This window comes from Talaromyces proteolyticus (genome assembly GCF_021365285.1).
Source record: "Talaromyces proteolyticus strain PMI_201 chromosome Unknown BGW36scaffold_3, whole genome shotgun sequence".
NCBI classification, from domain to species: domain Eukaryota; kingdom Fungi; phylum Ascomycota; class Eurotiomycetes; order Eurotiales; family Trichocomaceae; genus Talaromyces; species Talaromyces proteolyticus.
In genome coordinates this window covers 1,649,881-1,665,134 of record NW_025764279.1, presented here as the reverse complement: position 1 = coordinate 1,665,134, position 15,254 = coordinate 1,649,881, and the positions used below count along the sequence as shown (strand labels likewise).

The window sequence follows — 15,254 nt, the reverse complement described above, 5'->3', positions numbered from 1 at the left end:
TTCGTTTGTCTTGTTTATTCCCATTGACATAATACGTCGTCATTTTCCATAATGGTTGTTCTCAATAACGGCAACAATGGCACCAATGGCCAAAGCAGCCAGGCCATTCCCAAAACCCTTGTCGGGAAAGTAGCTCTAGTCACTGGAGGTGGCCGCGGTATCGGAGCTGGTATTGCCCTTGAACTAGCCAAACGAGGAGCCTATGTCGCTGTCAACTATTCTACCAGCGCTAGTTCTGCCGAAGAGGTCGTCCAGGCTATAGAGGATGCCGGTTCTCGTGGTGCCGCCTTCAAAGCCGACCTCACAAAAGTGGAGGAGATTGAGGGACTTTTCCGCAGTGTCGTCGCTCATTTCGGTCGTGTCGACATAGCAGTGTCCAACTCAGGCCGGGAGAAATTCAAACCATTGAGTGAGACAACACTCGAAGACTTCAATGAGGTGTTTGACTTGAACACGCGTGGTCAGTTCTTTGTCGCCAAGGCTGCTCATAAATATCTTGAGCAAGGGGGTCGACTAGTCCTGATGTCGTCTATTGCTGCCGGCGTCGGTGTTCCTGGCCATGCTCTGTATGCAGGCAGCAAATCCGCCGTCGAGGGTTTTACGCGTTGTTTCGCTGCTGATTTTGGCGAGAAGCGGTGCACAGTAAATGCTATTGCGCCGGCCGGAATCAAAAGTGATATGTGGTTGAAGAATTCATGGAGATATGCGCCAGGATGTGACAAGACTTCTTCACTCGAAGAGATCGAGACCGCGTTGGCTAATGGCAGTCCATTGAAGAGATGTGGTGTTCCAGCCGATATTGGAAAGATCATTTGTTTCCTTGCTAGCCAAGACGGTGAATGGATCAATGGTGAGTAGTATATATCGATCTCAATTTTATAATTTTGCGTATACTAACCGCTGTCTCCAGGTCAAACTATCCCAGTCAATGGAGGCGCTAACATTTAGGCTCATTTTAAGTTCAGTATTGATAATTCTATCATCTGTTTTTGTATATAGAACTGTACCTGCCGGAATCCTTTCTTGCTCCCTTGTTTCTTATTCACTACAGATCACAATACATGAGTTTTAATCTTATCAATTATTTCAGTTATATTAATTCACTGGGCTCGGTATAGATACATTAATTGATGATATCAATAGACGGAAAACCCCATACATTTGCTGCTTGAAATTATATAACCTGTGCATAGCTACCACCCAAAGACAATCTAGGAAAGCACATAATTTGTTATGTGGTATTTCCTCTAGCTGAGATCTATCGAAGCCTCCGAAGGACTTCGAAGCGCTCGAATTTAGAAAGATAGGTGGGCCACATTCCATCAGATGTAACGGTTGCCTCCACACTGAACATTCCGCACCTGAGACAGTTTCCGTTTTCAGTATTCTCGGGGAATGTAGCTGTTGTTCCAGGTTCAAGAGACAACGCGGAGATAATATCGGGCTTTCTGTTTTCGTGACATCTATGGGCTAATATTCGCTGGATTTGATGGAACATCACCTGAAGGTCTGAGATGTCGACGAACTGCTATCGGGTCAGCACAATTAGGGCTGCGATCGGAAACCCTAATTCGGGAGGCGGATATCCCCTGCATTTTAAGCCGTCTATCTTACTCGGAAACATTCATTTCAAAAATCGAAAACGAATAATCAAAGGAGAAAATATCACGTAGCATCAGAATTATAGGATATTGGACCTACATATGCTCTCATATTTTGAAAAGTGCGTCACGTTCCCCGGAAAAGTGGCAATCCCTGTTGATGGTGCTGCATACGGCACGCACCCAGTGCCTTTAGCGTCGGCGATTTTATACATAGCAGTTTGATAGTAACCTTAAAGTCGTATATGTACGGGGACCGATATCTCGGGTATTAACAGCTTCATTATTATTTCATATTATGCACCTTATCAGACTCCATTACAGCCTCAGCATAGGAAACCTAAGTGAAGTCTAACTAGGACAGAATAGAAAAAACAAGCACGTCAGCGAAAATGACAAACTGGATCCTCGGCGACAAATTTTACGCCGTCTATCCCCACAAGAATTCGATCAAGGGCCTGTGGGATTCTAAGTGGAAGTTCGCTGTACGAAGACCGTTTCATTATCCGAGTCAGGAAAGATAGAATAATTACTTACATGAACCAAATAGTGTCAAAAGTCCGTCTATCCTTTCCACGATGGTGCTTTCGAAGACTTCGAACCTATTTTCGAGAAGCTTATCTCAGAGAACATCAACGATGCTTGCACAGACGAATACACAAGTGCCTTTCTGTCCACTGCTAAATCCCTTGAGATCAAAGCCGAAGAGGAAATAAAAAAAGGAAATACTGAAAAGGCATCCGAGTATAATCGCCGGGCAGCCGTCGTCTACCGCATCTCTCGTTTTCCTTATGTCGGCCCCGCGTCAGCTGGAACAAACCAATTAAAGCGTGCAGCTTTCGACCGCCAGAAGCAGGTCTATCTTGATGCTGTGTCTACATGGTCCCCAGCCATCAAGGAGGTCGTGATTCCTCACAAACACCGTGCGGGTCTAGATGGCGCCTCTATTCCCCTGCTTGTTCGTGTTCCTGAGCATGCCAGCCCCAGCAAACCTGTACCTGTCGTCCTGATCATGACTGGACTTGATGGTTATCGCTGTGACAACTCTCAGCGAACCCACGAAATCGTCGGTCGTGGATGGGCTACCATTATTTGCGAGATTCCCGGAACAGCAGACTGCCCTGCTGATCCGGCAGATCCTCAGTCACCAGATCGCCTCTGGAACTCAGTTCTTGAGTACATGGTTTCTCGACGAGAATTTGATATGCAAAAAGTCGCTGCTTGGGGATTGAGTGCAGGCGGCTACTATGCCATCCGCGCAGGTAGTACTCATGGAAAGCATCTCCTGGGCTGCGTAGCTCACGGACCTGGTTCTCATCACTTCTTGAGCCCGGAGTGGCTAGAGAGAATCGATGATCACGAGTATCCTTTCTTGATATCCCCTGCCATGGCTGAGAAATATGGTTTTAAGAGTGTCGAAGAATTTAAAAAGAATGGACAAAAGAAATTCTCGCTGATTGAGACTGGTATTGCTGACAAGCCGTCCTGCAGAATCCTTCTTCTCAATGTTGGTCCTCGTATCCTCTTTTCTTGCATGAAATATTTAGCTAATATAAACCCCAGGGTGTTGATGACGGCGTCGTTCCTATTGAAGACTGTCTCGTTCTTTTCAACCACGGAAGTCCTAAAGAGGGAAGGTAAGAGAATTGTCTCTTCTAATAAAGCTTTCCGAGATGGTTAACCTGGTATAGATTTATTGAGAAACTGCCACATATGGGCTACCCTAACACTTTACCAGTCGCATATGAATGGTTTGAGAAGTTGCTGGCTAAGAATGCTGAACCAGGTCTGAAGAATTAAAACATTTCGATGTTTAGCTATTCGGACTTATTCAGTTGTGATCATTACATGTAGTGATGTAGTGATGTTCAGTAGGTATTCATGTTTGCTGTTTTAGTATTTGCTGTTTGCGTATCTGTTTTTAATAATATTAACTCTCTCAATTTTTCATATCATTTTGACTCAGCTGCAGATGTGAGTAGACATCATAGGTAGGACATATTGGAGCAAATTATACTACAAAATCAATTCCTGCAACATTTAAATTACATCCATGTGGTAGAAATCGTTTATTATTCTCCCACTTGAAAATCGTTCAAAGGTATCATGACTGTTTACAGCAATTGAGAATTTTTGATAGATATGGTAGAAAATGATACTATGTGTTGAATGTAAAGTGGTTTATTCGACCAGTTGACATAAAAATATCAATTGATATCATATGTAGAATTGTACGATGCCCTATGCGCTCAACTCCATCACACACCAGCATACACGGGCTCCTAATTAGATGAAGAATGCATAAGTTGAAAACTACGTGAAAGTTGGTGGAGGATAAGATGCCCTGAACAGGTGCGTGTTAGTTTGCTTTGATGATCGGGACAATGGAGACGAATGCATCACTCACCCTGACTCTCCGGGATAAATGTAGTCATTTCCCCCTGTCAAATCCTCGCCCTTCTTTCCCGCCGCGTTTCCGCTTGAAGGCGAGCCATATGCATCACAGATCTGGAGGTGAGCTTCTGGAACGACTAGTTCCTGAAGCTTGTCTGGGGCCTCGATTATTGTAGCCACCAACCCGGCCTGGACATGCCACTCAATATGGCAATGTAACAGCCAAATGCCCGGATTGTTTGCGCGGAATCGAATAACAGTATGCCCATAGTTTTGCACCATGATGGTGTCTCGCTTCACTGGAGTGGAGGATATATTGGCGAAATAACCATCGAAAAAGCCGCCGTTGACATCCGTGCGCTGTAGAACTTGGAATTGATGACCATGCAGATGCCAGGGATGCAAGTTGCCATGGTGATTGTTAATAACGATCTCGATAACATCATTATTGTTGATGATCAATGGATTGACATTGCCGTAAACTTTAGGGTCTGAGTTGTATTCTGACCCGACCGTCAATGCAGTGTATAGAGTGGGAACTTGTTGAGGCATATAGGTTTGTCCGTTCACAGAAAACCGCGTCACATCATTAACAACCGTATGGCCAGTATTGAGTATGATCTGGTGATCGACAGGCTCAAGAAGAGGCTCACGATCGTAAGGAACAAAACTTAGGTCGTCAATAAATGCTAGCTCGTGTATGACCGGTGCTTCAGGCAAGGGCAATGACTCGTCATAGACAAGCCATGCGGTTGCGTTCGGATTGAAGTTCTCGGGAATAGATTTATTTTCGAACACAAACATCATGTTGATATCCATTGTATTCCAAAACGCATAGTTTTTGCTTGCGTCCTCCTTTGTCTTGATAAGCACGCTCATCCGCTGACCGGTAGCAACGCGGATGTTTTTCTCTCCAACAGGATATGGCTCTATCCAGGTGCCGTCAACTTCAACGACAGTCATTTCATGGTCGTCGAAAAGGAATGCATGTCCAGGCCAGTTTCCAATGCAGATAATGTGGACCAGATATGTTGTATTTGGTTGTACTTTGAACATGGACTGCGTAGAATCATTAATCAATGCAACATCTGGAAGCGGTTCATCGCCAGCCGTATTACTTGTTGATTGATATGAATCAAGAAGTTCCGGCATTTGTTTGTGGTACCAATCTGCCAGAGTAATTGTGAACTCATCATCGTATTCTACAGGTGGGTTTGGATCGTGCACAATTAAAGCCCCTCGTAGTCCATCAGGGTATTGACCCATATTGTGTGAATGGTACCAGTAGGTTCCAGCTTGGTCAACCTACGAAATATCCATAAGTGTCTGTTAGGCTTACATGATGTTCATCTCACAACTTACAACAAAGTCATAGCGAATCATTGAACCAGGAGCAACAGGGCATTGTGTGACTGCAGATGCTCCATCCATCGTCCCGGTCATGAACTGATGAATACCATGCCAGTGAATACCGGTTGACTGGTTGCCCAAGCTGTTTTTGACATCAATAATGAGTCGATCTCCAACGTCAACATCAATTTGAGGGCAAGGCCATTCGCCGTTGATACCAATCACAGGCCTTTCGTACCCATCGGGAGAAGCATTAACCCAGGTAATATTCCAATGGAAATAAACATCTTTAGCCGCGACAAACTGAGCCAGGCCGGCAAGCAATAGAAAAGAAAAATACGCGAACATCGAAGCGATGATAGGAAAGAACGACTGTTGGTTAGTGGTAACGAACGACAGAAAGCAACTGGACCGTATGGAAGATCTAAACAGAGAAAGCAAAATAAAAGAGCGAAGTAGAAACTAGTCGTTATTTATTGAAAAGTCAAATTACCACGAGGTCGTCGATCGTATTTGTTTTCCTGTTTGTGTAAATTCCGACGCGTAAGAGTGAAGGCCAGGAATGTATACACAAAACATCAGAAGCAAATAATTTCGGTAAGGATAAAGTATGATTTGCGAACTAACCAAGAAAAGACAAAATTTTGAATTCAGGTCTTTATTTCGTTAAGTCCAATACGATTTAATCACTATGACAACCCCTTGCGTTCTTCGGAAAAGCGACCATGGTTGATAGGGATTCTTACGTAGAGAGATAATATTGAAGTTATATTAGTTTCTTTGCTTGCCTTGTTATTTACATTTTGGATGTTTTCATCGATTCGCCTCGCAAGTAAAACTGTACCTTGATTGTCCTTCAGAACTTGGTGTGTTGCATCGGCTGTCTGTGGTTGCTGCATGCGATATATCATGCATTCGATATCCACCATATACCTGGCATTGCATTGGTCTCGATGGTAGACCAATGGATGTGCTTGCAGAATCGAATAGTAGCGGTAATAGTGAATTCTTTGATATCTAGTAGCATTCGGGAGTCGCACAAGAACACAGCTGCTGAACCTGTTTTCTACTTCCGTTTTCGTAAAATCCACAAGGTTCACCACAGATCGTGCAATGGATGACCGTATCTATGCTTTCGAATACTGTTCGGATTGTTTATTTGTGTGGGTGGCATCAGAACAACATTGGAAACCCTTTTTCTAGAAATATGTGTGGAATCTACTTTGTACAATCGCCATATGAAAAAGAAGCATCCAAGGAATATCCATTACCAATAGAGACAGACTGTGTAATATAAATTGTAGACCGCTGTGGTTACTACATTATTAAATTGTTACACAAAGTACGACAGGCATTACACACTCACCAGGATGAACACATGAAAAACTGACTATAGCCTCTAGCTAAATCATAGCTTCTCAAATTATTGCCATATAGTAGTAAGATCTTTGATGGGCGATTATCTCGGAAAGAAACCCGACACCCTCGGTTCTTCCCGGCACTCGTATATTTATCCGGGGCAAGCTAGTTGGCAGTATATGAGAGATTCCCTCAATCGTAATAAATTGCTTTCAATAACGTCCATATTAAGAATGGCACAATAAAAAATTCGTATTCTATCCTTGCCAAGTAGAAAACCTCAGCAGCAATGGCACCGGTCGAACTACCGGTATTCGACGAGCTGACCCTCGACCCTTCCGGCCCCAAAGGCAATGCGTGGGGTCTCTTTGGAAAGGACAATAGCCTTGGGATGCTCAACCTTCTCACCCCAGACGTTGTAAAAGCTGCAGCAAGCGAAATCAAGGACGGTGTTCGTTTTGCACTGGACTGGCAGCTCAATGCTCTACGCCAGCCTGCGTTTGGCAGACAGGCGTTTGACCAGAAGATTGTGTTCAAGGCGCCAAGAATTGTCAATGATGATGTTTTAACTTTCAATACACAGTCAAGTAGCCAATGGGACGGATTCAGGCATTACGGTTTGTCTTGAATGGTGCCCATCTGAAGCTTGATATGAACCATAGCTGAATATGTATGTCGAATGGAACAGGTAACCAAACGCATAAAGTGTTCTACAACGGAACAACACAGCAAATGATTGAGAGTAGCTCCGTTCTAGGCATCGATGGTATGGGAGACCTCTCCTTTTCAAAAGTTTGTCCAAGGCTGATTGCGAGCTAGCCTGGGTACAAAACGGCGGCGTCGTTGGACGTGGAGTCCTCCTCGACATTGCCTCGTACGCCGAGCGTAACAACATTGAATTACCTGCCTTTGAAAGCACCGTCATTCCTCTTGAATTGGTCAAACGCGTCGCCGAGGAGGAAAACGTCACTTTCAGGCCAGGCGACATCCTTTTCATTCGCAGTGGTTTTACAAAGGCGTTCGAAAAACTGTCGGAGGAAGAAGCAGCGGCTCTAGGTCAACGACCTGTTGCTAAATTCGTCGGAATTGAGTCAAGCGAGGCAACTCTAAGATGGTTTTGGCAGAACAAGTTTGCTGCGGTTGCAGGGGATGCAGTGGCGGTAGAATCGGCGCCTGTTCAGGGGCCACAGATTCCTCAAGAGTGGTCGTTGCATCAATGGTGCTTGGCCGGCTGGGGAATGCCACTTGGTGAGATGTTTTATTTGGAGAAGCTAGCGAGTCACTGCGCGGAGAAAAAGCGATGGACCTTTTTCTTTTCCAGTGTGCCGTTGAACGTGAGTGGTTCCTCCTAGATCTTATCCGCCGAACATGCATCTCTTAGTAATTGACTTTGTATACAGGTACCCGGCGGCGTGGCAAGTCCTCCTAATGGCGTTGCGATCTTGTAAGAACCAATTAGAACCCCGGTGAAACATGTAAAGTCGTGGTCTTCATTGTTCTATATCTATATATACATTCAAATGCACTTGAAATGCTCACTTTTGAGAACCCTGAGGCATTACCAATACGCTCGCCAAACGCCAAATGTAAGTTGTACATATTACTCCAGCCCCATCCATTCCCCTTGTCCATCGTCAGCAACCGATAGCGAATCAGCCGTTTCCTCCTCAGCAGGAACACTCTCATCGATAGCCAAGGCGTATTTCATCTTTCTTGAAGCAAGAATCGGCTTTGAGAGAAGATAATCCAAGTCATACTGATTTCGTTCCGTAAGCCGCTTTAGACTCTCACGAAAGTCGTCCAAAACCCGTTGAAGGGCTCGCAGTTCCGGGGCCAATTGACCATTAAAATCCTTCAGGTATCGGCCGTGTACACCAAGTATTGATTCTATCCATAGCAAATTGAATTCCAGATGAGGCGTTTCATCCGTTGAGTGTGCGATGAAACGAATGAATCGAGAGAGATAAGCCTGTGGGATAGAGCGAACAATATGAGGGATGTCCGCATGCGAAATACTTTCATAAACTGTGCGAATAAGAGGTGCTTCATTCAATCGAAATGCCATAACGAGAGCCTTGAGGTAAGATGCCTCCTCAGTCGAAGTTGCAGATGACGATGCTTTTGCTTCCTCAAGGGTGTCGAGAATGGAATCTGGGGTGATATTAATATCCAAATCAAAGGGATCAAACACGAAATCCGTGTCAAGGCTGTAAATAAGGAGGCCTTCGGTAGTGGCTGCACAGAACGATCGGCCGGTCGGTGAGAACGACACTGCTGAGACACGTATTTCGGGTCTTGTCTTTCGTTCTCCGGCGTCGCCCCGTTTTGCGCCAGGTAAGGTGCTATTTATGCGGTCTTCGAGGTCGGAGGCTTCACCAGTTTCGTCAATCAATTCTCGCGGTCCGGCCTCGGTCATGTTTTTGCTGTTCAAGTACTCTTGAGTACCATCTAGGGACGTGTTCACGGAAACCGTGAACTTTTTCACGAGCGAACCAGTAATTACATCGTACAAGCAAATATATTTGCTATTACCTGCAGCCAGTAAACACGATCCATCGGCGCTGTATGCGATTCTCGTGAATGATTTCGTGCCTTCAGCATTAGCAGCTGTCCGCCGATCAGATATCTTTCTTCCACCTGATACATCACGACGTCCTTCTATAGAACTATCCTGGACGGCTTCAAACACATTCCAGAAGCTCAACTGGCCATCAAGACTTGAAGCAGCAATCTGTTTCCCGTCTGGTCTGAAATCAACACTTAAAACGTCTGACTGCATCTGTAGGGGTTCACTGGTTTGTGATCGACCGAAAATGCTCCATATACGAAGAGTTCGGTCCCAGCTGCCACTAACAAGGTTGCTTCCATCGGCAGCGAATGCTAGTGCCACGACTGGTCCTTCATGGCCAGCGAGACGATCGAGTAATTGGCCAGTCTGTACAGACCACACATGAATATCGAATGAGTCATGTGATCCAGCACAAACAACTTCTCCACTAGGGTCAACAGCCAAGGAAGTAAAACCTAGTCGGGTCGGAGCTGTAAAGGTTCGGAAATTTCGATATCTTATGAGGTCCCATGCTCTTACCGAGCCATCCAATGACGATGTATAGAGCACATTTCCCTTTTTGGAGAATTTGCAGTCCGTCACGGCGGCCGTATGTTCCGTGAAGGTCACTATGCAGAATCCAGATGAGGTATCCCATACTTTAATTTTGCCATCATCGGCACTAGTGATGACTCGCTGGCCGTCGGCAGAATATACCAGCGAATTTAGTGAGTCCAAATGACCTTGTTGCTTCAGGATGTATGACTCTGATTGCCATTCCCAAACGAGGAGTTGCCCAAGCTTGGAAGATCCAAATGCTAGCCACTCTCCTGACTTATTAAAGGTGACGAAGTCAATGTTGCTTTGCGATACGCTGATGAAAGTGAGCACATATACGTTTGGGAATTAAAAGAAGGAATATACCTCAGCGTATGGATGTTGTTGAATTCTGGCAGCTCATACAAACCAAACAAGCCATTCGAAAAGCCAACTACTAGGAGGTTGGACGGGGCATGAAAGGCAGCACACTTGAGTTTGGCGTCATTTTGGATGAAAAAGTCCTTTTTCATGATTCTCCAACGTGCCTCACCTTCGACTTCGTTTTCCAATCTCTTCGTGGCATATTCCCACCGAAAGAGAGCACCGTCCTCGCTCACAGTGTATATCTTTTAACCAGTCAGCTTGTCGTGTACAAAATAGCAGTATATATTCTTACTGATTCCTGATCCGCAGCGAAATATGCCGCCTTGACGCTCTGTCGATGCCCTGAAAGCGTAGTTGGCTCGAATCCTTCTTCTGGGTTCAAACTCCACACTCGCGCGGTCAAATCCTTTGAGGATGTGAGGATGAATCGAGAATCGCTCGACCATTCGATATTTTGAATAGCATCAAAGTGCCCTGTTAGTTCTTTGTGAAGAACAAAAGGGGCAAATTCAAGCTCCCCGCCAGCATCAGTTCCGGGGACTGATGGGGTTTGCCACAACTGCAGCCGCCGCCCGATGGCAACTGCAAAGTGAAGACCGGAAGGCGAGAATTTGAGTGCATCGACAGAGCCTTTGAACGACATGTAGTAAATAACAATCCGCCGCTTGAAATTGGTCAGAATGGCACGGCCATCTTCGTCGACAGTGAGGAGCAGGTTTCCTTGAGGGTTCAAATCGAGTCGCACGATATTCTTGCGGTGGGAGAGTGGCAATGTGTAGGACTTGTTGCTGCACTTAAATGTCAGAGGAATTATTTGTCTCTAGGCAGAGGAAACGTACTTGACCAAGTCAAAAACGGTGACCCGGTTGCCCACAGGGGACAGCAAGCAGGTTCCATCGGGGCTGAAGAGTAAATTTCCCTTGCGATAAACGGTCCCTAAGAGATTGGAGAACTGCGACAACAATCAGCTCGACAGGCCAGTACCTGAGAAATAGAGCATCGCATACCTTGAAGTCTGTCTTCATTTTCCTGGTCAGTGCCCGCCACGAAAGCACCTGCCTGCGCGCCGTCGGAAACAATTTTTTGACGCTTCTGAGCGCCGGAACGATAAGCAAGAGTTAATCCGAGCCGAGCGGCTTGCTCAGGAAGGCGCGCTAGTCCCTTCCAGGCAAGCGCCATCCGGGGCCTGCACCTTCCCGCGCTAAACGGCTTCTGCGGGCGCCCATTGGCTCGTCTACCTTGTACACCTGGTCCCACTGCCGTTCAGGGGCTCCGACGCAGAGAGAGCCAGGGAGACACAGAGCGAGAACTTGCAGGGCCGACGACGACGTACTCAAGCACCGGCTGCGCTACTACTGATCTCCATCTTTGTTTGTCTCCTGTCCCTTCATTACCACCTTTTGCCCTTCTTCTACCTGTCTATTATTCCCCTTTTCAGCTTGTGTGCCCGGATTGACAGACCACCAAAGCTGCTGTGATTTTTGTTTTGGCCCGTCCCTCCTATCACAGACTTCACCACTTCACACAATGGCTCCCTCAACCGAGACCGCCTCGCCTATCGGCATCGCCAATGTAAGTCAGAAATGTCCCTCGCAAGTCTATTCCGGTCCCCTCTGCGGCTATGTCGATGCAACAATTGCTGACCAGCGCCTCAATATAGCTTCCCAACCAACGGTATGTTCTATACGGATTCATGTTGCGGTGGTTTGATGCTGGACGCCTGAGTGCTGACTTTACGATATAACAGCCACAAGATAGTCGCAAAGCGGGGTGCAGCTTTCACGATCATGGTGCGCACCTCAATGCAAGCGATGTGTGATGTGGCAGTGATTGATATATATGCAGGTTGCTGGCGAATCTGGTTTGGGAAAGACGACCTTCATCAACACCCTCTTCTCTACCACGATCAAGAACTACGCCGACCACAAGAAGCGACATGCCAAGCAGATCGACAAGACCGTCGAGATTGAGATCACCAAGGCAGAGCTGGAGGAGAAGTTCTTCAAAGGTACACATCATATACGGAATGCCGATTTCCCAGCTGACACATCTTTCAGTCCGCCTGACTGTTATTGACACTCCTGGGTTTGGTGACTACGTTAACAACCGGGATTCGTGGCAACCGATCATTGAATTCCTCGATGATCAGCATGAGTCGTACATGTTGCAGGAACAACAACCCCGCCGGACGGACAAGATCGACTTGCGTGTCCACGCCTGCCTCTACTTCATCCGCCCTACTGGCCACACCTTGAAGCCTCTTGATATTGAAGTTATGAAGCGTCTCAGCTCGCGAGTTAACTTGATCCCTGTTGTTGCCAAGGCTGATACCCTCAGCCCAGCTGACCTTGCTCGTTTCAAGCAGAGAGTAGGTCCATACCGTATATAAGTATGACTAGGGGGTCTATGAACTAATATGAACCAGGTCCGTGCTGTTATTGAAGCCCAGGGTATCAAGATCTACCAACCCCCAATTGAGGAGGACGATGAACACGCCGCTGCCCACGCTCGTAGCTTGATGGCAGCTATGCCTTTTGCCGTTATTGGTTCTGAAAAGGACGTCAAGAACAACGAGGGCAAGGTTGTCAAGGGTCGTCAATATGCTTGGGGTGTTGCCGAGGTTGAGAACGAGGACCACTGCGACTTCAAGAAACTCCGTTCCATCCTCATCCGTACCCACATGCTCGATCTCATCCATACCACCGAGGAGTCTCACTACGAAGCCTACCGTGCCCAACAGATGGAGACAAGAAAGTTTGGCGAAGCCCGACCCCGCAAGCTAGACAACCCCAAGTTCAAGGAAGAGGAAGAGACCCTGCGCAAGCGCTTCACAGAACAGGTCAAGGTCGAAGAACAGCGTTTCAGACAGTGGGAGCAGAAGCTTATCGCCGAACGCGATCGCCTCAACAAGGACTTGGAGGCTACCCACGCAGCGTATGTTGTTATTCATTGACCGATAGTAGAAGACTAAACTAACTTGTGGCAGCATCAAACAACTCGAACAGGAAATGGAAACAATGCAGGGCTCTACCCGAAGCCACGGCCGTCGCTAGATATTTCCGGGCTAATGCTTGTGTTTCGAAGATATGCTTTGGCTGTTGACGACAGTTTACAACATGTCGACATTATTTTCTATTTGCGATAACCCCTTTCTCTTTTGGCGTGATATTTCGATGAGCGAAAAAAAGTACTAAACCTTCCGGACCAGACGATGCCCGGGCCAGGTGCGCTGCTCTGTTTTCGTTTGGTATATTGTTGAGTGATGGCCTCTACTTTTGCCCTACATAATATCCTTTCTCTTGTGTCGTAGCGTGCCAATGCAATTTTAATCTCTATTGTGCGAGTGGAATACATACGTGCATTTACGTAGCTGAATTGTGGACATAAGCATTGTATTTTAGTAGGTGGCGGTCTGAGCTTCCGCGTGCTCCTCACCGGATAAGGGTAAGAGTAATTACTTTGGACAAGCTTGACGCACCACAACAACTCAACTGCGACCTCCCGACTCAAGCCGTCTTTTTTTTTTCAGCGTTTCTATTCAGTAGTCTTCATGCCATCTCTTGGCCGCTTTCCCAATCGGCATGTTCATACACTCAAAACTCACCATGGTAAGGTCTGCCCTTCCCGCACAGAAAACCGACACGACCACTGACTCAACTCTCCAGGCCCCGTTAATACCGTGACCTTTTCTAGCTACCCCGGGACCTATGTATTGACTGGCTCGTCCGATAGAGCAATTCATTTATCGCGAGCCCTGCCCAGCTCCAATTCGAACTCAGTAGCTGAAACGATCCAGCCTATTCAGAGGTACGAAGCGCATGGGTATTCTGTCCTCGATATCGCCGTCAGCGCGGATAATGCACGATTCACAAGTGTTGGTGGAGATAGACAGGTTTTCCTATGGGATGTCGAACAAGGTTCGACCGTTAGACGATGGACCGGTCACTTGAGTCGAGTCGAGGCCGTGCAATTTGCTGGCGAGGGAGATTCGGTAGTCGTCTCTGGTTAGTCTTCGACTTCTGTGACAGAGCTTACAAAACTATCGAATGCTGATAATTATTCGAATAGGGAGTGCCGATACTACGATCAATCTGTGGGATACGAAATCTAACTCTACCAAACCCATTCAGAGCCTGACTGACGCTACGGATACTGTTTCTTCGCTTCACGTGCATGCGCCGACACATTCAATTGCTAGCGGAAGTTACGATGGAAAGGTTCGGATATACGATCTTCGCATGGGCCAGGCCACTGTGGATGTCATCGCACACCCAGTGACAAGCGTTCGCTGTTCGGCCGATGGCCATGCCGTACTGGTCTCGAGTCTCGACGGTCGGATCCGGATGTTGGATCGAACCAATGGGAAATTATTGAAGGCGTTTGGTGGAGATGACCAGATTGAAAGGCTAGGACAGCAACGATACTTGAATAAGTCTCTCAGAATACGTTCTGTCTTTGCCCAAGGAGGTGCTGTGGTCCTCGCTGGCAGTGAAGCTGCAGACATAGAGAAGAAACAGAGCACAAGTCAAGCATCGGTGTTTGCCTGGGATGTTCTGAGCGGCGAGAATATCGCCACAATTGCAGCAGGAGACGGCGTGAAGGCTGTCAGTTGCGTTTCATGGAACGAAAAGGGAGGCTGTTGGGCTAGCGCCTGTGCAGACGGTAAGTCGGCATTACTCCGGCCAGCCACAATACCACTAATCAGTGTTTGGTAGGCACCGTCAAAGTCTACAGTTGATCAGATAACATGGACCAGCCGAACATCCGGATTCTTTGCTGCCAATGAGCGACTGCGCTGTATTATGTCAGGGCCACGTGCCGCAGCCTGAAGCTGTTCAGTCGCTGCGAGAGATTATTAGCGGCATCGTCGGGAGACTTAGTTGCACTCGCCCACTGCAGCGCCACGCCAGACAAGCTGCCAACCTTCTATCCAGCACGTTGTGTCCACGATATAGTTATCATTCGCCAATAACGGGCTACATATACGCGTCTAATAACATGTTTAATTTCCAAGTCCCGCAAGGTACATTCGATACTGGGATGCATTGACGTACTCGTCGAGCTGTATAAACATCGCT

General features: G+C 46.8%; 7 protein-coding genes across 7 annotated transcripts; 5 read left to right on the top strand and 2 right to left on the bottom strand.

The window, feature by feature from the left end:
* Window positions 1-51: 51 nt before the first annotated feature.
* Window positions 52-948, top strand: BGW36DRAFT_445710 (conidial pigment biosynthesis 1,3,6,8-tetrahydroxynaphthalene reductase Arp2; the record flags this gene model as incomplete). The annotated part of the gene is made up of 2 exons (XM_046221686.1): window positions 52-850; window positions 911-948. The coding sequence occupies 2 exons, from the start codon at window positions 52-54 to the stop codon at window positions 946-948; spliced, it is 837 nt and encodes a 278-aa protein (XP_046075479.1).
* A 1,045-nt stretch (window positions 949-1,993) lies between these two features.
* On the top strand, window positions 1,994-3,401 carry BGW36DRAFT_394839 (conidial pigment biosynthesis protein Ayg1; the record flags this gene model as incomplete). Its single annotated transcript, XM_046217962.1, has 4 exons — window positions 1,994-2,086; window positions 2,152-3,108; window positions 3,165-3,238; window positions 3,293-3,401. 4 exons carry the CDS (start codon window positions 1,994-1,996, stop codon window positions 3,399-3,401), a joined length of 1,233 nt encoding a protein of 410 aa, XP_046075478.1.
* A 513-nt stretch (window positions 3,402-3,914) lies between these two features.
* On the bottom strand, window positions 3,915-5,693 carry BGW36DRAFT_289119 (conidial pigment biosynthesis oxidase Abr1/brown 1; the record flags this gene model as incomplete). Its single annotated transcript, XM_046210634.1, has 3 exons — window positions 3,915-3,945; window positions 4,009-5,300; window positions 5,358-5,693. 3 exons carry the CDS (start codon window positions 5,691-5,693, stop codon window positions 3,915-3,917), a joined length of 1,659 nt encoding a protein of 552 aa, XP_046075477.1.
* A 1,261-nt stretch (window positions 5,694-6,954) lies between these two features.
* BGW36DRAFT_458878 (uncharacterized protein) lies at window positions 6,955-8,226 on the top strand. The gene is made up of 4 exons (XM_046222025.1): window positions 6,955-7,321; window positions 7,393-7,470; window positions 7,524-8,038; window positions 8,105-8,226. Exons 1-4 carry the CDS (start codon window positions 6,994-6,996, stop codon window positions 8,150-8,152), a joined length of 969 nt encoding a protein of 322 aa, XP_046075476.1. The 5' UTR covers window positions 6,955-6,993; the 3' UTR covers window positions 8,153-8,226.
* Window positions 8,227-8,304: 78 nt separating this feature from the next.
* On the bottom strand, window positions 8,305-11,201 carry BGW36DRAFT_290227 (putative small nucleolar ribonucleoprotein complex subunit; the record flags this gene model as incomplete). The annotated part of the gene is made up of 5 exons (XM_046210745.1): window positions 8,305-10,126; window positions 10,177-10,418; window positions 10,469-10,964; window positions 11,016-11,128; window positions 11,184-11,201. The coding sequence occupies 5 exons, from the start codon at window positions 11,199-11,201 to the stop codon at window positions 8,305-8,307; spliced, it is 2,691 nt and encodes an 896-aa protein (XP_046075475.1).
* A 282-nt stretch (window positions 11,202-11,483) lies between these two features.
* Window positions 11,484-13,551, top strand: BGW36DRAFT_372213 (septin). The gene is made up of 7 exons (XM_046215451.1): window positions 11,484-11,748; window positions 11,837-11,850; window positions 11,924-11,966; window positions 12,022-12,184; window positions 12,234-12,544; window positions 12,602-13,110; window positions 13,163-13,551. The coding sequence occupies exons 1-7, from the start codon at window positions 11,704-11,706 to the stop codon at window positions 13,227-13,229; spliced, it is 1,152 nt and encodes a 383-aa protein (XP_046075474.1). The 5' UTR covers window positions 11,484-11,703; the 3' UTR covers window positions 13,230-13,551.
* Window positions 13,552-13,593: 42 nt separating this feature from the next.
* On the top strand, window positions 13,594-15,114 carry BGW36DRAFT_111076 (WD repeat protein). Its single transcript, XM_046209232.1, has 4 exons — window positions 13,594-13,784; window positions 13,842-14,180; window positions 14,245-14,838; window positions 14,892-15,114. Exons 1-4 carry the CDS (start codon window positions 13,727-13,729, stop codon window positions 14,912-14,914), a joined length of 1,014 nt encoding a protein of 337 aa, XP_046075473.1. The 5' UTR covers window positions 13,594-13,726; the 3' UTR covers window positions 14,915-15,114.
* Window positions 15,115-15,254: the final 140 nt, after the last annotated feature.

What these genes read in the sequence shown, in the direction of transcription:
- BGW36DRAFT_458878 (XM_046222025.1), top strand. Translation starts at nt 6,994, where the DNA reads ATGGCACCGGTCGAACTACCGGTATTCGACGAGCTGACCCTCGACCCT. An exon ending in GGACGGATTCAGGCATTACG is followed by an intron (nt 7,322 to 7,392) that starts GTTTGTCTTGAA and finishes CGAATGGAACAG; the next exon opens with GTAACCAAACGCATAAAGTG. An exon ending in TTTCCAGTGTGCCGTTGAAC is followed by an intron (nt 8,039 to 8,104) that starts GTGAGTGGTTCC and finishes CTTTGTATACAG; the next exon opens with GTACCCGGCGGCGTGGCAAG.
- BGW36DRAFT_372213 (XM_046215451.1), top strand. Translation starts at nt 11,704, where the DNA reads ATGGCTCCCTCAACCGAGACCGCCTCGCCTATCGGCATCGCCAAT. An exon ending in GTGCAGCTTTCACGATCATG is followed by an intron (nt 11,967 to 12,021) that starts GTGCGCACCTCA and finishes ATATATATGCAG; the next exon opens with GTTGCTGGCGAATCTGGTTT. An exon ending in TTGGAGGCTACCCACGCAGC is followed by an intron (nt 13,111 to 13,162) that starts GTATGTTGTTAT and finishes AACTTGTGGCAG; the next exon opens with CATCAAACAACTCGAACAGG.
- BGW36DRAFT_111076 (XM_046209232.1), top strand. Translation starts at nt 13,727, where the DNA reads ATGCCATCTCTTGGCCGCTTTCCCAATCGGCATGTTCATACACTCAAA. An exon ending in TACACTCAAAACTCACCATG is followed by an intron (nt 13,785 to 13,841) that starts GTAAGGTCTGCC and finishes TCAACTCTCCAG; the next exon opens with GCCCCGTTAATACCGTGACC. An exon ending in AGATTCGGTAGTCGTCTCTG is followed by an intron (nt 14,181 to 14,244) that starts GTTAGTCTTCGA and finishes TTATTCGAATAG; the next exon opens with GGAGTGCCGATACTACGATC.